Source organism: Lutra lutra, chromosome 17 (genome assembly GCF_902655055.1).
Source record: "Lutra lutra chromosome 17, mLutLut1.2, whole genome shotgun sequence".
Lineage (NCBI taxonomy): Eukaryota > Metazoa > Chordata > Mammalia > Carnivora > Mustelidae > Lutra > Lutra lutra.
The window spans coordinates 35,294,264-35,314,736 of NC_062294.1; the positions used below are offsets into that span (position 1 = coordinate 35,294,264).

At 37.5% G+C, this 20,473-nt stretch overlaps 2 protein-coding genes and 1 long non-coding RNA gene across 3 annotated transcripts in view; 2 read left to right on the plus strand and 1 right to left on the minus strand.

The window, feature by feature from the left end:
• Window positions 1-20,473, minus strand: part of PHKB (phosphorylase kinase regulatory subunit beta) — a 236,088-nt gene that overhangs the window by 40,250 nt on the left and 175,365 nt on the right. Inside the window, exons 16-21 of the mRNA XM_047712520.1 lie at window positions 11,954-12,009; window positions 11,346-11,439; window positions 3,310-3,393; window positions 2,779-2,883; window positions 1,266-1,348; window positions 968-1,058 (exon numbers count right to left, since the gene is read on the minus strand). Coding sequence (XP_047568476.1) covers window positions 968-1,058; window positions 1,266-1,348; window positions 2,779-2,883; window positions 3,310-3,393; window positions 11,346-11,439; window positions 11,954-12,009 — 513 coding nt within the window. The remainder of the gene's footprint in view (window positions 1-967; window positions 1,059-1,265; window positions 1,349-2,778; window positions 2,884-3,309; window positions 3,394-11,345; window positions 11,440-11,953; window positions 12,010-20,473) is intronic.
• Window positions 7,553-8,382, plus strand: LOC125089985 (S-phase kinase-associated protein 1-like). Its single transcript, XM_047712522.1, has one exon. It carries the CDS (start codon window positions 7,640-7,642, stop codon window positions 8,129-8,131), a length of 492 nt encoding a protein of 163 aa, XP_047568478.1. The 5' UTR covers window positions 7,553-7,639; the 3' UTR covers window positions 8,132-8,382.
• Window positions 17,295-19,736, plus strand: LOC125089986 (uncharacterized). Its single transcript, XR_007124120.1, has 3 exons — window positions 17,295-17,378; window positions 18,448-18,561; window positions 19,657-19,736. It is a non-coding gene; the product is annotated as an uncharacterized LOC125089986 (long non-coding RNA).

A 20,473-nucleotide genomic window follows, 5' to 3' on the forward strand; every position in this document is an offset into this window, starting at 1 on the left:
AATCATGACAAAAAGACAACAGCAACAGGAAGTGATAGAAAATAAGGGGGAAAAGATTAAAAAAAAATTTTAGGTAAAAACCAATAAAGTATACAAAACACAAGCACTAGCAGAATGAGTATGTAAACATGCCACTTACAGGTCCCTCTGTAAATTTTCCTCTTTCTTACTCATTATTGAGAACCTACTACACGGAAGACCCTATGAGATAATCACATTTTTATGTGTGTGTGTGTAGAGAATAAGGCACTCAAGTCCATGACAGACTACAATCTGACTAGTTCATGTTTAAGGTCATCAAAGGATCTCCAGAAAAGTACTGTTACGTTTGACCTAGGTGAGTTTGCAGAACCGGTCTTAAAGTTTGGTAAGATTTTAAAGTGCAGACATCTTGAAAGAATGACGGATATTCCAGATGGAGGAAATGGCATAAGCAGAGGGGCAGAACCTCACAAAGTCAGAACAGGGTAATCAACTTGAATTGGCAGAAGCACAGAGTGTTTAGTACAAGATACCTGTGGGCAGGGAGGCTAGCAGGGAATCACAAGGGGCTTTTCTCATTTAGGAATTATGAAGATAATGCTGTGAGGTCCTAAATCAAACGAGGATCCTCTCCAGGCTGGATGTTACTGTGAAGCATGGAAAAGAATACTGGACCAGGGAGTTAGGTAACTTGGACTAGGGTGTTAGGCAGGTCACTTCACCACTCTGGACCCCAGCTTCCTCAACTGCAAAACAGATGTTGGAGAGGAACTATTAAAGGCTAAATTGTTCCTATAGAACAATTACCACTGTAATTGTTCAAGCACAAGACTGGAGAGATAAAATAAACAGGATGGTTACAATAGGGATAGGAAGGTAGGCACAGAATAACCTTGACAAAAACCTTAAACAGAACATATTAAGAAAAATGGCTCTGTGTATTATTTGTCCTGAAACGGAAACACACTGAAATTTAGAAGATTACCTGTAGACGATCAACATGAACTTTGACTCCTCCAACTATTCCCTTTTTAAAGGCTGCCAACATATCTAATATGGGGTTGAATCGACTACCTCTAAAAAATAGAAACAGACAAACAAAAAGTACATTATTAATAACAGAATGAGAAATAAAAAATCTTACACTATGTATCCTTCACATATGCAAGTCTCTCTGCTACATGCTGACAGAGACATAAAAGTAGTAAGAGGGCCTGCTTCTAAAGGGTTTACAGTGTTAAAGCAGGTGAGATGGGTGCACCTCACTTCTTTGGCCAACCTACCGTATATTGTCTTCCCGGATGAGAACAAGGAAAATTGGACGTCCATGCATTTTCCAGTATTGCTTAATGAACTGTAGTGCATTCTATCAAAACACAAGAATGAGGTAGCATGTAATAGCATTATATCTGAGCTGATCAGGATGTTTAACCATTTGTGGAAAATAGCCAACAAAACTCTGATATATCAAGATAATTCACAGTCAATCCCTGGATAATATAAAGTACTAGGGGTAGAAATGTTCTGATACAAGCATGTATACAAGTATGAATATATACAAATTTAAGTCTGAAACTTCATTGAATTTAAACTTTGTTCTTAAAAGGAATCAGATTACATATATTTTAAGACTCCTTCCATTTTGGTGGCCTAATAGAATGGTCCCTGGAGGGGAAAAAAAAATAAGAGAGAGAGAAAGAGAAGTCAAGAAACATTAACTATAAAAAACAAACTGATGGTTACCAGAGGAGTGGTGGGTGGGAGGATGAACTGGGGGATGGACGTTAAGGAAGGCACTCGTGGTGAAGAACACAGGGTGATGTATGGAACCACTGAATCACTATATTGTACCTATGAAACTAATATAACACTGTATGTTAACTAACTGGAATTAAAATAAATACTTAAAGAAGAACAAAAAGGAATGGTCCCGGGAGGAAAAATCAATCCAGGGTTGTCATCCAGAAGATTAATCCTTATCCCACATTACTGTGCATTTATTACAGCAGATAGAAGAAACGAGACTGAATCATAAATATGGAGAGTTCTTTTTTGACTCAATTTCTACTGTTGTCATCATCATCGTCGTCATCATATCAAAGACTTACATAACACTTCACCATATATCAGGCACTATTCTGAGCACCTTATATACATTAACTCATTTAATTCTCAGAATATCTCTATTATTATTCAGTTATACAGATGAGAAAAGAGAGACACAGAGAAGTCAAGTAACTTGCCCAAGATCACACAGCTGGTAAATAAACAGTAGAGCCAAGATTCTAACAAATGTAATCTGGGTCCAGACTTCATGCTCTAAACCATGACTCTAAGCTTCTCTACTCCGCAAATGGAAAAGGGATTGGAGGAGATTTTAACTGACGAGATGTTATGAGTTGGTTGAGGTTTTACTTGACATTCTTCATAATAAAAATAAAATTACTTTCCCAACTCAACTTTTGTTCAAAAAGAGATAAATTACTGCTGTCATATGAACATGGTTTCCAAATGGTTTCCCCTTTGCTTTATAAACTGTATCTTTTCATTCCATTTGTAGAATGGTCTATCAAGCAATGTCACACAACTTTATATAAGACATACTCCATCTATTATTCTAATGCTGCAAGCAATTTAACTCTTTCTCTAAAGCCATGCAGACATTGTTTTACTTTCATATTTTACAGCGTGTTAACCCAGTGTCACAGACACCAGAAGCACTCAATTTAATAACATATGATAAAATCAGTAGAAACACAGTCATCCAATTTCAATAAAAAGGGGTTTTGAAGCTACCTTTATGTCATCTATCAGCAGTAAAACATCTTGAGACATGTAGAAATCACTTAGGTCAAAGATGATAGGGTAACAAACCACAGTCTTTCCTAGAATGCGATAAATCTGTAAGAGATAATTTTAAAAAGTACAAAACAAGACCAAAGGCAAAGGTACAGCAGTGTAAGTCCTAATAAAAATTAAAAGTGATTAAGATATTTCTAAGTTTCTTGATTGGATCAGTAAGATCAGTATACTAAAGTGTAGTCCACCTCTACTGTGATAGAAAAAGCCTCTGAATAAATACTGTCAAAATCAGGTAACTTACAATGTTCATAAATAATATAGCAGTGAGAAGCTTATTCTTTCCTAGAAGACTTCTGTGATATCACACAAAACTAACAGTAAGATTTACTTATAGAAAATAATAATTCAGACAATCAGCCCAAGTATATAATGAAATGTGAGAATGGATACATAGCAGGTCAAGCATCGTTTCATTCTGTGGTATTATGATCTGAACACTGCTCCACAAGGAAATTTTATGAGCACCTTTGATGTACCAAGGCAGCCAATGGGCCTATCTGGCCTTCCGGAGAGTCCTAATTTTTCATTGATACCCAGGTGGAAATAAGCCTGTAAGACATAAATTTGTAAATCAGTCAGGCAAGAAGAATCAATGCTTTCCTTTTTGGCCCCTTTATTCCCCCTGACTAAAACCCTGCTAATTTCTGATCTTTCCAGAGGAAATGTGGCCAGGGAAACCTTACTCAACAGACCCTCAGGAAAACAATGAAGCCAATGAATTGGCTAGAAAAACTGGCCAATGATGACTTAGATTTGGGGGCACTGAGAGATTTTAGAGTAAATCTTTGGAGATCTGCTTAGAAACACTGTAAAATTTGACATTGTCCTTGCATTGTCAAATGCAAACTTGCATGCTCTTTCCAATTCATAAGAGAATACAAAGAGACAAATGCTTGCTGTGTGATATAAAACAACAACAACAACAACAAACTGGCTAAAGTTTTAAAATTCAGGGTCTCACATCTCCTACTAGATTCCCACCTTCAAGTATTTCTCATCAAAATGGAAATGTTGGGAACACATCAAAATAAAAAGCCTCTACAAAACAATCAATCAACAAAACTAAAATGCAACCTACTGAATGGGAGGAAATATTTGTAAATTATATATTCAATAAAGGGTTCGTATCCAAAATATATAAAGAGTTTATTTAAGTGAACACTAAAACCTACAAATAATCCAATTAAAAAATGAGTAGAAACATGAACAGTCATTTATTCAAAGACATACAAATAGTTTCCAACAGACATATCAAAGGTTGTTCAATATCACTAATCATCAGAGAAATGAAAATCAAAACCACAATGATATATCACCTCACATCTGTCAGAATGGCTAAAATCAAAGCACAATAAAAACAACAATGTTGGTGAGGATGTGGAGTAAAAGGAATGCTCTCGGACTGTTATTGAAAAAGCACATGACTTTTTTAAAGATTTATTTATTTATTTTAGAGAGACAGAGAGAGCATGAGCCAAGGGAGGGGAAAAAGGGAGATGGAGAGAGAAAGAAGCCACAAGCAGAAGGAGACTGGAGCCCCATGAGAGGCTTAATCCCAGGACCTTGAGATCATGACCTGAGCCCAAACCAAGAGTTGGCTGCTTAACCAACTAAGCCATCCAGGTGCCCTAAAATTGACTCTTAACTATAGCGGGTTACTAGTAGGTGGTGGGTGGGGGATATGGTTCAAATAGATGATAGGGATTAATGACACTTATCTTGATGACCACTGAGTAATATATGGAATTGTTGATTAATGATATTGTATACCTGAGACTAATATAACACTATGTTAACTATAATGGAATTAAAATAAGTGACTCTTAATCTCACAAAACAAACTGAGGGTTGATGGGGGGAGGGGTTTGGGAGAGGGGGGGGTTATGGATATTGGGGAGGGTATGTGCTATGGTGAGTGTTGTGAAGTGTGTAAACCTGGCGATTCACAGACCTGTACCCCTGGGGATAAAAATATATGTTTATAAAGCTGTAAAAAAAAAAAAAAAAAAAAAAAGAAAAAAGAAAGGATGAATACCCAAGTTTTGTAGCAACATGGACGGGACTGGAAGAGATTATGCTGAGTGAAATAAGTCAAGCAGAGAGAGTCAATTATCATATGGTTTCACTTATTTGTGGAGCATAACAAATAGCATGGAGGACAAGGGGAGATGGAGAGGAGAAGGGAGTTGAGGGAAATTGGAAGGGGAGGTGAACCATGAGAGACTATGGACTCTGAAAAACGATCTGAGAATTTTGAAGGGGTGGGGGTGGGAGGTTGGGGGCACCAGGTGGTGGGTATTGTAGAGGGCACGGATTGCATGGAGCACTGGGTGTGGTGCAAAAATAATGAATACTGTTATGCTGAAAAAATAAAAAAACTAAAAAAACTAAAAATAAAAAAATATATATATAAAAAAAAAACAAGCTCCAGAACTTAAAAAAAAAAATTTTTTTTAAATGGAAATGTCTTTATTGATTTTTCTGATTACATAAATTTGATGAAAAATTTAAACCATGTGCTCCAAGTGAATGGTCCTATTTATTCTCATTATCCAACTCTTGCACTTTGGTTTATATTGAAGGATGTGTAATTTATTGTGTAAGCCCTAAGAAAACACCTGAAGTATAGGGTTACAGATTTTTTAAAAGTATATACATAAATATATACCCATATTACATACACATATCAATATGTGCATATATTTACATAAACAAGTTAATAAACTATATCTATATATCTATATATATCTGTATCTGTTTGGTATCTTACTTGTTAAAACTTAGTACTGTTGTGTTCCAGTTTCAAGATGGTAAACTGAGTCTATGCATGTACTCTACATTTCAATGTCTAAATGACCGAAGAAATATAAAGACCCCTAAAAATATCTATAGCACTCACTATTGGAAAACATAAAAAGGTGCCACAGTGGAACAGAAACTTCTAGAATTTCTACAAAGTAAAAACAGATGGATTTGGAATGAATTAGAAGGTAACCACTGCCAAAGCTGAGCACTTCACCCAATAAGATGCCTTCTTACCCTATTTAATACCTATCCCTTGATGAAGGTAGTTCCCAACGTTTTTTATTTCAAAATCAATTCAATAAACATCTCTGGAGAGTGTACAATTATTTCAGCAGAATAATTTCCTAGACTTGCTGGATCAAAGAGAATATGTTTTCTTTGAAACATAAAGCCAGGTTAGTCACCCTGCAGAAATAGTGGACCAAATTACTACCATTAATAGTGCATAGGCCTTTTTAGTTACTCCCTTGAGTCAGAAAGTTCATCTTAAACTACTGTATTCAAATATTTTATGGTTGAACACTTTCCCATATATTTCATGGCTACTTGTATGTTCTATAAATTTTCCCACTTGTTCCCTTTTCTATTGGGTATTTTTCATTCTTTTTGATTTGTAAGAGATCTTGGTATATTAAGAATATTACCCTTTGCATAAATATTTTACTCAGTTTGCTCATCTTCAATGTTGTTACGAAATGTGAGAATGACTGCAGAGTAGGTCAAACATCATTGCAGCGTGCGGTATTTCAATCTAAACATTTTCCTACTAGGAAATTTCACAAGCACTTACGATGTGCCAGGTTGTTATCCCATCTTCAGCCCTATTTAGTTAAATTTGTCAATCATTTCCTTAAAGACTTTTTTAGTGCTGGCATTATTCTAAGAATGGACTTCCACTCCAGTTGTAAACTGTTCTATTTTTTCTTCTAAAGATTTTGTTTATATCACTTAAAAAATTTTAAATCTTAAATCCGTTGGAATTTATTTTTCAATTTGATGAGAGAAGGAAATCTAACCTGTTTCCCCCTGAACTGCTTCAAATATGAACCTCACTGTACCTAAAAATTAATGTCATCACCATAAGTCTCTGGTCATTATGCTATTGTGTACACTCCCATGTCAGAGTTAGCTCGGTGTCTCCTTCTCCTTCTGCATTGCTATGTTCCTAGAGAACAGCTTCCTTTCAGCTGGTTAGCACTGTGCCTTGCACATAGCTGGTGCTCAGGAAATACCTGATAGAGGAATGAGGGAGCAACTGAATGTCCTCCTGAGCCACCCGGGCTGTGAATACTGACTCTGGAATAATGACTCTCATTTTAGACAAAATCAACTGGCCAGAAAAAGTACCCTATAAGCATTAGGCTATATAGCTGCCCTGAAACTATAGCATACTATGCTAGATGGAGCCCCCTTTCTCTCAAATATTTTCCAAATTTTCAGAAATGAATGTATGTCTAAACTATTTTAGATTTCTTCTTTTGGACAAGTGATTAATTAACTATGTACAAGTTAAAATGTACTGACCTAGATTTCCTTTAAATACTACGGTGTTACAGTGACAGGGTTTTCCTTAATTTTCTGAACCAAGGTACAGTAGGTCTCTGACAATTGTGTAGACAGACTAGAATGCTCCCCACATTCCAGGGTGCAGATAAAACTGTCCCCACATTGTACACATCCACACCATTTAATCCACTGAAATAGTATATTGTAATGGATAAACAACAGAACTTCATTCTAGATCACACTATATTCATCTCCCCGTGAAGTGAATCACACCACAGTCGCCACATCATGAAACATTAACTACACACAGTGTAAGTCCTGCTCTCAGCTGTCTGCTCTCATATCTCTTGAGTGAGCTGAAGGAGGGTATAGCTCCTCAGAATAGAAAGATAAGTGGCCTTGTTCTCCTTTTTTCTCCCCACGTTCCCGAGGCCGCTGTGTTTTTATCAGCCTCCGACCCGCAGTCGGCCTGAGACCGAGCACCATGCCTTCAATTAAGTTGCAGAGTTCCGATGGAGAGATATTTGAAGTTGATGTTGAAATCGCCAAACAGTCTGTGACTATCAAGACCATGTTGGAAGATTTGGGAATGGACGATGAAGGAGATGATGATCCAGTTCCTCTACCAAATGTTAATGCAGCAATATTAAAAAAGGTCATTCAGTGGTGCACCCACCACAAGGATGACCCCCCTCCTCCTGAGGATGATGAGAACAAAGAAAAGCGGACAGATGATATCCCTGTTTGGGACCAAGAATTCCTGAAAGTTGACCAAGGAACACTGTTTGAACTTATTCTGGCTGCGAACTACTTAGACATCAAAGGTTTGCTTGATGTAACATGCAAGACTATTGCCAATATGATCAAGGGGAAAACTCCTGAGGAGATCCGCAAGACCTTCAATATCAAAAATGACTTTACTGAAGAAGAGGAAGCCCAGGTACGCAAAGAGAACCAGTGGTGTGAAGAGAAGTGAAATGTTATGCCTGACACTGTAACACTGTAAGGATTGTTCCAAATACTAGTTGCACTGCTCTGTTTATAATTGTTAATATTAGACAAACAGTAGACAAATGGCAGCAGCAAATCAGTTGTTTAAGCAGAATATTGTCCTCCTCGCATGTGTAGTTTGAGTACAGATTCCAAACTTATGGCTGAGTTTCTTCTAGTACGATCAAAAGTTTTTTTTCTTTGCTCTAAATAAACCTGAACTGTGAGTTCTCTGTAGAAGGTGGCGTTTTGGGCTTTCCCTCTCTTTGTAAAGCAATTTCTGCCTAGTTTATTGTCTAGTTAACTTTAGTTTAATGACCTTTTAAAAGTTGGCATTGTAAATGAAACAAGTTGAGAAAGATAAGCCACTGGCATAAGAATGTGTATTAACTGAGATTGAAGGGCACACTTTTACTTCTAAAAGGTGGGCTTAGGGTGCCTGGGTGGCTCAGTTGGTTAATCAACTGCCTTTGGCTCATGTCATGATCCTGGAGTCCTGGGATCGAGTCCCGCTTTGGGCTCCCAGCTCTTTGGGGAGTCTGCTTCTCCTTCTGACCTTCTCCCCTCTCATGCTCTCTCTCACTCTCCCTCTTCTCTCCCTCTCTCAAATAAATAAGTAAAATCTTTAAAAAAAAAAAAAAGGTGGGCTTATCACTGAGTAATATATGGGACTATTGTATACCTGAAACTAATATAATATTGTATGTTAACTACACAAGAATTAACTTTTTTTAAAGATAAGCTTATAGAAGCAATATACTAGGCAGTATATCTTAGAGGATGAATCCCAAAGAGCAGCTAGCTTGGAACACAAAGGCTGTAGCCACAGAGAATTTTCTATCTTGACACATGATTAGGGAAGTTGGACTCTTGGCCCCAAGTCTCGTTTTACCCAAACCACATACCCATTTGTTCACACCATCTTTAAAACAACAAAACATAAAATAAGTCAGGTCCTTTTAGAACTCTTCACGTTACTCTTTCAATTTATTTATTTATTTTTATTTTTATTTTTGAGAGAGAGCACATACGTGCGCACTAGTTGAGGGAAGGGGCAGATGGAGAGGGAGAGAGACAGAGAGAGAGAGATTCTTTTTTTTTTTTTTTAAGATTTTACTTATTTATTTGACAGAGATCACAAGTAGGCAGAGGTTGACAGAAAGGAAGGGAAGCAGGCTCCCTGCCGAGCAGAGAGCCCGATGTGGGGCTCGATCCCAGGACCCTGGGATCATGACCCGAGCCGAAGGCAGAGGCTTTAACCCACTGAGCCACCCAGGCGCCCCGCGAGAGAGATTCTTAAGCAGGCTCTACGGCCCGTGCAGAGCCTGACTCGGGGCTCAATCCGTGACCCTGAGATCATGACCTGAGCTGAAACAAAGAGCTGGACACTTGACCGACTGAGCCACCCAGGTGCCCCAAGTCTTCACCTTAGTCTAAATGGAATGCTTCCTATCACCTCCACAGCACCTTGTTAAACATCTATGATAGCACGAATCTAGGTGGATTGTAATTAACTATTTTTCCTGTCATACCAGTAGACTCAGAGTTTACTGAGAACAGGGACAGAGCACAGAGCCATTTTATCTGAGTGCCCCACACCAAATTCTGCACATAGCAGGTGTTCACTAATCAATGAATGCATAAAATGTCACATTTAAGTCATTTAAAGCCATGTTTATCTTTAAAATATTGATTGCATATTGTCTGGTGGAGTACAGATTCACCTAAGATAAAAAAAAAAAAGTTGCAATATAAATTAGGCTTGAAAAAAATGGAGTCAAGTTTATTTGCTTTGAGCACATGTTTATCAAAGAGTAATAATCTTTGTTACTATCCTCTGGAGCTTTCAGTGAAGAACCATAAAAAGTATATCAGCAAATATAGCCAGTAATAATAGAGTGTTAGAGACTTAGATTTTCCCCACTTCATGCTGCCTCTCTCCTTGCCTTGTGAATCCTCTGGTCCCTCTCCTCTTCTACCACAAAGCCCATTTACATGTTGGCATGATTTCAAAGTGTTACCTACTCTAGGGATCCTTGAATTTTCAGCCTTATCTCTTTAATCAGAGGGGATAAGATCTCTAAATTTGTTAGAAGAGGTTTAAGAGCCCTCAAAGAGCTAGTATTCAGGGTGATCTGACACCTAGGTTCTGGTTTTGTTGCCAATGGACAAAGTCCTGTCCAATCAGCAGTGATGCTCTAAGGCCCTGCCTTCTCCCATGCAAAGTACACTTCTCTAAGCTTGAATTCCTTGTTGTAGCATTAAGGCTTTGACCACAAATGTTTATATCAACCTAACTGAGCTAATCTTGATTATTTGAGAGAGAAAATTCTAAACACTTACATCAAACACTTCAGAGTTTGTTCCTGTATTGTTTTTAACAATTGCTATGTAGAAGTGATGGCTTATAAATAACTAGTGGAATTGGGCTCCCTGCTCAGTGGGGAGTCTGCTTCTCCCTCCTTCTCTACCCCTCCCCTCTGCTCATGCACACACACACTTTCTCTCTAGCTCTCTCTCAAATAAATAAAATCTTTAAAAATAAATAAGTAAGTAAATAAATAAATAAATAACTGATGGAAGTCAACAACTTCCTGTCACTAATGGGCAGGAATATTCCTAAACAGGCATTTCTGAATTCTTCTGCAGAGTATTACATGCAAAAGGCCCCCAAAGTCACCCTTTAATCCAATCTAAATACGTACATAACAACATTAAGAAGGAACTCAGCTGTTACTTTGAGACTGAGCAAACCAAAGGGCTGAGAATTACTTCAGACCCCAAATAGTAAGGCAAAAGAAAAATGGAAGTAGTTATTACCAATAAATATTCCAATGAGAAATTTTCTTTAATAGTTAATGTAAGGGAAAATTACCAAGTCCAGTGTAAATGTTAATTTTAAACACAAGGCACTAAAATTCAGGTTAATTTGTTATTTAAATGTTCAGTCTAGTTCAGTAATAGATTTTAGAAGTAAGAATCAGTAGACCTATGAATATAATGTACACACACACAATGCAAGGGTTTTTTAGTAACAATGTCTGATAAGGTAGGTTTCTCAACTGAATGAGAAAGACTTCTGGATTAATGACTCTATCTCAGAATCAGATTTTAACTATGCTACCTGACTATAAACTAAGTCTAATCTTCATGCACTAGTACCTCTACAAAATTGACAGTAAAGAAGTAGAATCACTTACTTTCACCAGCTCCTGCTGAGCCCAAATCTGAATAGGTTCTACCTGTTGAGGAGTTTGAGTCTGAATACCATACGTGTTGAGGAAAACTTGAAGGCTAAAAAACACAGGGAAAAAGGGAAGAGACCTTTTTAGGCAATGCACGTGGAGTGTGGAGAACGGTGGAGAAGGAGGTGGGGAGGAGGAAGACTATGCTAGCTTGGAGAACATTTTAATTTACTAATGTGAGCAATATGCCATCTGTGCTGGGATCCAGAGCCCCTCTAGGGTTCCTTACTAGGCATCAGGTGAGAGCTCTGGGGGCTGGCAGAAAAAGCAAGCACTGATTTGGGGAACTCCCGGTATCTGTGGCACTAACTCCTCCAAAATACACCCCAGGCAACACTGGCACAGGTCACACAGTCCTTAATATTCACATCAACTAAAACAAAATTATTTTAAACATGAAAGCAATGTTGTTCTGGCACTTAAAGTGACATAAATGACTCCTTGAAACCCTGTCAAGGGGTCTGTGAAATTAATCTCTACCACATACTCAATATCGTAACATAAAGCAATAAGGCCCCCCTCCTTCCTCCCAAAGGAACACACCACCCATCTGGATTTCATACCGTTGGCTTTCTGCTATGAGTGCTACATGAACAACCAAATCATTTTCCAGTGGGCCCTGTAATATAGAATAAGGGAGGGGGGGAGAAAAATTTTAAAAGATCTGGCCATCCTCAGCTACAATGAGAATCAAGGACAGTATTAACCATCTCTAATCAGTTCATTAAAATGATGGACACCTACTGGCTCCATGCAGTCACCTCTCTTTCCTTGCTCTCCACTGCCTACTAATCAATTTGATGGTGTAGACAGAGTAATGGAACACCAAGGAACAGAAAGCTATAAATCTCACCCTTACCAGAGGGGCTAGCTTGTCAGGCCTATTTTGAATGATGCATAAGAGTACTTTTGGGACTGAGAGTCATTTTCCATCATTTAACTCTGAAGGGAAGAGAAGGAACTAAAAATAAAAACCCAACTTATGCATTCTCTGTAAAATAATGACTGTGAGTTAAAATTGTTCATTTGACATCTTAACCACATATAAGGCTATTCTCTTTCTTGTTAGCCAATTTTCCTTTGGCACCATATATATCAAAATAGCTTTATTCTAATATATAGTTCCTATAGTAGAGAATGAACTACCCAGTTGACTATGTAATTAACACTGTTCATTAAATACAAGCTGTTGGGCTTAATAGTTCTAATCAAAGATACTGTTGGATATTTGTTACTCTTTTTGTGCATGTGTGGAAACAATTCACTATAGCATATATTACACATTGTTAAAATGAACCCAATTTTGAGCCTGTATTAATTAACAGAGAACATTAAGAAGCATCAATAAATTACAGTATTAAGAAGCTCTGAAAAATACTCATCAAATGTAATTTCTTCATAGTAATGAATCCAACATTCCATTCCCAATAGTATGTTGTAAAATGTCTGATTTACCATCAGTCAGTTCCCCTCTATGGTATTCAATATGTCACTAGAATTTATGTATGATGGAAAGCAAGAAACACCAGAATACATATATCAGCAGTAAATATCATACATTCAAAAGGATGGTTCCCAGAATCATCGTGAAAATGCCATTTTGGGAAGACTTCCATGTGATTTAAATGAATATATAAGGGAAAATATAACAACCCAACAAAAATAAATACACATTAAAAATGCCATAAATTCTATTTTTATTTGATAAAGACCTTAAAAGTTAATGTTACTTAGGAGGATGAGAAAAAAAAATTAATATTCACAGTCTCATCAAGATCTCTAACACCAAATGAATAAGCCAACTTCTCTCGGATGAAATCTAGTATTTACTTCATCAAAGAAGTAACTTTAGAGTGGGCAAATTACCCATAATCTTCAGGACAATTAGGGATTCTTAAATAAAAAGCAAGTGAATACATATACAAGAATGCAGATAACATTTCAATAACAATAAATAAGGCAGTTTATAGATTAGGATTGGCAAATTGGTATCTTTTCTTTTTGTATCACAGACCTTTTAGGATAATGTTGTTTCCATTGGTATGACAGAGTACTCAGATCTAAAATGCCCACAACACATGTTGAATCATAATAAGTATTTGGTTAGGCGACTATTAGTGGCTGAAGAATTTTTTCATTGTAAAAACTCAGCATTTCAGAAAGTTACAATTCAAAAACTTTCTGTGATGATCTTAGGCCTTTGCCATAGCGCAAATGGGACACTGCACCCCATTTCTACCCCAGAAAGAATTCAGCCTGGGTAGTTTCACCTATATAATAATAACAACTGCCCTTATCTTGGAGAATTGCTGAGGATTTAGGGAGGGAACAAAGTGCTAGGCACAGTATTGACACCTAACAAAAATAAAGACACTAATACTTACTGTAGTTGTATTTACTGTTTTTACATCTATCCTAGAACACCTGTTCCTCTCTTCCTTGTTGAGGTTTGCTTTAATACCTAAGTCACCCTAGGCTTCTACCATTCTAAGACATGAAGACCATCTATTACTCCATTTTTATATGGCTAGTTATTTCCCCAAAGAATTCCAAACATCTTTTAAAAGAAATCCTCAGGTAAGTTACCACTTTCTAATTTTCTCTCCTTCTATTCTCAAACACAGACTATAGCTATCTTCTTTTTACCTTCTTGCTTCTATAATTTTGCATTCTGCCATCTAACCTACTTTGCCTTTAGAGATTGAAAACCTCATACTTAAGTCCTTGGTTTCTACTCATGGAATTTCTTTCTCTTTCTTTGTCTCTCTCACCAAACTCAACTACTCTGGGAGTTAAAATTATGACCTCTAAGCAGATAATTTCATATTTATATTTCTAGTCCTGAACCTTCTCTTGAGTTCTAGTGCCCATATTTTTAACTTTCTGGACATTTTCTCCTGGCTATTTCCAAAGTTAAAAGTTCCAGAACTCAACTCCTCACCGACCCTACCTCCACCCTAAACAGGCTCACTCTAGCTCAGAATCACCTTTCACTCCTGTTTTTTATCCTCCATATCCAATTTGTCACCGAAATCCTGTTAATCTTTCCCTCAAAAAGTACGAATCTTCTTTTCTTGAATCTTCTTTTCATTTCTGTAGCAGTATTCAGGATTGGAAAGTATTAAACACAGAAGTGTTTACTTCACAAAACACTCAACAGTCTGTGTGCAAGGCACTGTTCTAACAAACCATTATTTCCATTTTTCAGATTAAAAAAACTGAGGCAAAAAAAGCTTAAGTAACTTATCCAGGGATATGGAGCCAGCTAACAGCAGAGCTAGAATTCAGACGCAGGCAGTTTGACAGCAGCACCTTTGCTCATACTCAGATGTTAAAATGGAAAGATCCACATACAAATCCAATCTTATCACTTGATCCTGCATGATCCAGGTCATCTAATAGATGCCTTCAATTTGCCATGAACAAGACTGAACCACTGAATTCCATCCCTAAAACCACTCATCATCAAAGTGTTTATTTCTTTAAGGTCCCACACTATGTGACCATTTGATCTGGCCAAAAACGTGTAAATCATTCTTGACTCCCTTTTCCTTCAAACCTCCTGACAACAACAAAAACAAAAAGATAAGTTATTAAGTTATTTCACTCATCATAAGTCAAGCAGAGAGAGTCAATTATCATATGGTTTCACTTATTTGTGGAGCATAACAAATAGCATGGAGGACAAGGGGAGATGGAGAGGAGAAGGGAGTTGAGGGAAATTGGAAGGGGAGGTGAACCATGAGAGACTATGGACTCTGAAAAACGATCTGAGAATTTTGAAGGGGTGGGGGGTGGGAGGTTGGGGGCACCAGGTGGTGGGTATTGTAGAGGGCACGGATTGCATGGAGCACTGGGTGTGGTGCAAAAATAATGAATACTGTTATGCTGAAAAAATAAAAAACTAAAACTAAAAAAAAATAAAAATAAAAATTAAAATTAAAAAAAAAAGATAAGTTATTAAGCACTATGTAATCATCATCATAACGCCCATACTAGGTAGGTAACTATTATTCTTATTTACTAATGAGACAACTGAGGCATGGAGTTGTTAAAAAAAACTTAGCTAACATCACACAGATAAAAGTGGCAAAGGGGGAATCCAAATCTGGGCAGTATCATCTATCTCTTAAACACTATAGTATCTGCCTCTCTAAGGTGCTACTAATTCACCAGTCATATTGGTTCTACCTCTAAAGCATGTCTCAAACACACCACCTCTGTCCACCTTCACTGCTGCGACCACCCTACTCAAAGTTGCCATGATCTTTCACTTGGTCAATTAACAGTTGTAACTACCTCAGTCTTACCCCACCATTCACAGCAGTCCATTCTGCAAACAGCAATGAGGATTTTTTTCTCAAAAAGTGTAAATCAGGGGCGCCTGGGTGGCTCAGTGGGTTAAGCTGCTGCCTTCGGCTCAGGTCATGATCTCAGGGTCCTGGGATCGAGTCCCACATAGGGCTCTCTGCCCAGCAAGAAGCCTGCTTCCCTCTCTCTCTCTCTCTGCCTGCCTCTCCGTCTACTTGTGATCTCACTCTGTCAAATAAATAAATAAAATCTTTAAAAAAAAAAAAAGTGTAAATCATACCATCTCACCACCACCTCATTCCATCCTACTCCCATGCAAACATATATACATACTCGGTTTATAACTCTCCAGTGGTTTCCTTTTGCCCACAGAATATGAACCAAACTGCTTACTATGGCCTACCATGGCTTGCATGATCTAGCTCTAGCCTACCTCTTCTTTCTCATTCTCCCTCCCTTCCTTTACCATGTTTTAGCCCCAATGGATTCTGTCTGTCCCTTGAACAAGCCAGCTTTCCTTTCCAATTTTTTGTGAATGCCTTCTTGTTATGCAGGTCTTAACCATTATCCCTTCCTCAGAAAGGTCTTCTCTCTCTACCACAGCCATCCCCTCTCTATCATTTTATCTTATTTTGTCTACTTCTTAGTATTTATCAGCTCCAGAAATTATATTGCATTATTTACTTAAATATTCAATGTTATTCATTCCAACCAGAAAGTAACTCCCTGAGGACAGGAACCTTGATCTATTGTCTCCATTGCTATGTCCCCATTGCCTAAAACAGTACCTGAGCATATAGCTGGTGCCTACTACTTGATGAATGACTGCTCAAGAAAGTTTCTCAATTGTGTGTTTATCTGTAAAGTGGGAATAATGATATGTAAGCTGCCGAACATGGAGGGGGAAAATCAAACAAAAGAGGGCATGTAATACATTTCCAAACTGATCTGCTAAACACATGATATCTATACTATTTATTCTGCCATTCTCTGTCAGTATTCCTTGCTAAGCCTCCCTTTCTTCACTGGTAAACTGGAATAATAAAAGTATCTACTTCATAGGATTATGAGGATAATACAGAGCACATAGAAGCATTTAACACACTGTCTGACATATCCTCTTAAGTGTTCAAAAAACTTTAGCCTTCTCATCAACCCCAGAAATACAACCATAATTCTGAGTGGTTATAATATGCTTCCTCAACTTTCTGCTTCATACTTGCATCTGCCCATCTTCTGTATTTCATAGTCAGGTTAATTTTCTTATGTCAGTGAATTACATAACAGAAGTGGTCAAAAAATACTTGTTGAATGAATGAAGATAAGGGAGGAAAGATGGGTGAGTAAACATATATTTATGTAATGTTTAGGATATCACTTCTTACTCTAAAACCAGTGTTTCCCAAATAAAGGTCCAACTTCCAAAAGACCTTTACAATATAACCACTACCTATGGTTCCCTATTTATCTCCCATCTGTTTGCCTAAGAGCGCGCCACTAAAAACAGTTCACTCCTATCCATCTCAAGTTTCTGTCTACTGTCCTTCTATACTTCAACATTTTAACTGCTCCTTTGTTCCTGTCTATCCGGATCCTGACCCACAACATAGTCTCCTCCATAAACTCACCAAACATCAGGGTGTCCAGATATCTTCTGTTCCCTATCAGCAAAAGCAGGTAATGTCTGTATGAGTTACTTGACGATACTCATGTTGTCTCATTGAAAGGCTTTTTGCATGCTTATAAGCGGTCTGTACAGAATGAACTACAGAGTGAACGCCTTGAGGGGCCCCTCATGCTCACTTTTCTTACCTCGCTTGTATACAATACCTTATATTAAAATAAAGACAGTTGGTGCTCATTTGGTGGTCTGAAAGAAGAATCTTGTTTTTAAAGTACTGTCGTTTATATTTATTAACAATATATAAATTATCCCTTGAATATACAAAACAGATGTTTGCAAATACAAACAGTATATTTTTAACAAAGGAAAATAATCATAATTTGGTGTACACATATTTATATAAACTATCAAAGGATGTACACAGGTCATCTTAATCATATTTCCTGAAGACCAACAACCTGTGGTTAGAAATACTCTGATTTAAAACTTCCGTTTTGGGGCACCTGGGTGGCTCAGTGGGTTAAGCCTCTGCCTTCAGCTCAGGTCATGATCTCAGGGTCCTGGGATCGAGCCCCGCATCAGGCTCTTTGCTCAGCGGAGAGCCTGCTTCCTCCTCTCTCTCTGCCTGCCTCTCTGCCTCCTTGTGATCTCTCTCTCTCTGTCAAATAAATAAATAAAATCTTTAAAAAAAAATAAAAAAAATAAAACTTCCGTTTTTACAAATGAATCAAGTCAGGTTTAAAAAAAAATTTTTTACTCTGATAAAAACCACATAACACAAAATTTAGCATCTTCACCTTGTTTAAGTGTACCGTAGTAGAAGAGGAAATTTTATAGCATAAGTTGCCCATAAGATAGGCACTACCTGTATTAACACTGTAACTCATCTTGCTAAAAATTTAAAACTACGGTAATTAAAACACTGCAGGTACATCTGTCTAGATTCTAGTTTTTAAATTACCCAAATCAGGTCAAAGCAGCAAAGCTAGGAGATTTGCAGCTGGGAACTATAAATAAAACAGTGTAATACAACTTTCAAAGGTTATACAGATAAACTTTAATGTGAATGTGCCTTGATGGTTTCCTTCCCCTTTTCTTCTTTCAATTTAATTTTTTCAATAGATAATTAATTCATAAGGTTTAAAATTTCAAAATTATTCAAGTTTTCAATGAAGTGTCTCTCCTTCCTACCTGTGGCCCCAGCATCCAGCCAGTTCCCCACTGTCTACCAACCAGGTAATTGCTAGGATTATTTAATGCCCCTTGCCAGAGTTTACCTAGAAAAGCAAACATTTACATTCTTATTTTCCCATACTTTTTAGATGAAAAACAGCATACTATCAGCTACTTTCCCACTAAGTAATTACATATCGTGATGCACTTTTTATATATTAGTAAAAAGAAACAAGCTCATTTTTTTAAAAGATTTTATTTATTTATTGGACAGAGAGAGAGATCACAATTAGGCAGAGAGGCAGGCAGAGAGAGGAAGGGAAGCAGGCTCCCCGCCGAGCAGAGAGCCTGATGTGGGGCTCGATCCCAGGATCCTGAGATCATGACCCGAGCCGAAGGCAGAGGCTTAACCCACTGAGCCACCCAGGCGCCCCACAAGCTCATTTTTTGTTATAACTCCTTGGTATTCCCCCTTTATAAATGTACCTTCTTATTAATGTCATCTTTACACATCTTTTGTCATTTAAGGCTAGTCAACATTTGCAACAAATCTCTGGACAAGGTTATGGTGGATTTTACATAGTGGAATCATTAAATATCAGGTTTCAATTTTGCTTATAAGAGCAGAACAGGCACTTAACCTAAATCTTTCATAGGCATTCCTATCATTAGATTATTTGGGTCACTAGAAGACAGTTATCAGAAAAAATCAGTAGGATTCAATTTTGGGAAGGGGACAGTAAAAAGAGTTTGAATATTTTCTAGGAGAAAGCACAGAAAGATACACAGATGTCCTTTTATAGGCATATCTCATTTTATTGCAGTTCCCTTTGCTGCATTTTGCAGATGATTAAGTTTTTTACGAATTGAATTGTGGCAACCCTATATCGAGTGAAACTATTGGCATCATTTTTTTCAACAGCATTTGCTTACTTCATGTCTCTGTGTCACATTTTGGTAATTCTCACAATATTTTAAACTTTTTCATTTTTATTATACTTGTTATGCTGATCTGTGATCAGTGATCTCTGATGTTATGATTAAAATTGTTTTAGGGTGCCACAAACCTACCCATAAAAGCCAGCTAACTTAACTGACAAATGTTGTGTGCGTTCTCATTTACACCGACTGGCCCATTCTCTCTCTCTCTCTCCTCAGGCTTCCCTATTTCCCAAGACACAACAACGCTGAAATCCAGCCAATTAATAACCCTATAATGGCCTCTAAGTGTGCAAGTGAAAAGAAGTCTCATGTTTCTCATTTTAAATCAAAAGCTAGAAATGATTAAGTTCTGTGAGGAAGGCATATCAAAAACCAGCATAGGCTGAGAGCTAGGCTCCAGTTAGTCAAGTTGTGGAGGCAAAGGAAAAGTTCTTGAGGGCAATAAAAAGTGCTATGCCAGTGAACACACACATGATCTGAAAGTGAAACACCCTTATTGGTGATATGGAGAAAGTTTCAGTGGTTTAGACAGATCGAATCAGTCATAGCATTCCCTCCGCCAAAACTTAATTCAGAGCAAGGCCCTAACTCTCATCAATTCTATGAAGGCAGAAAAAGGTGAGGAAGCTGCAGGAGACGTTTGAAGCTAGCCGAGATCGGTTTATGATGTTTAAGAAGCCATCTTTATTATATCAAAGTGCAAAGTGAACAGCAAGTGCTGATGTAGAAGCTGCAGCGAGTTTTCTGGAGGATCTAGCTAAGATAATAAAGATGGCTACAACAAACAACAGATTTTCAATGTAGATAAAACAGCCTTCTATTGGAGGAAAATGCCATCTAGAACTTTCAAACCTAGAGAGAAGCCATTGCCTGGCTTCAAAGCTCCAAAGGACAGGCTGACTCTTTTGTTAGAAGCTAATGCAACTGATGACTTTAAACTGAAGCCAATGTTCATTTACCATTCTGAAAATCTTAGGGTCCTTAAGAATAATGCTAAATCTACTCTGCCTGTACAGTATAAATGGAACAACAA

Coding starts and splice junctions, on each gene's coding strand:
- LOC125089985 (XM_047712522.1), top strand. CDS start 7,640: ATGCCTTCAATTAAGTTGCAGAGTTCCGATGGAGAGATATTTGAAGTT.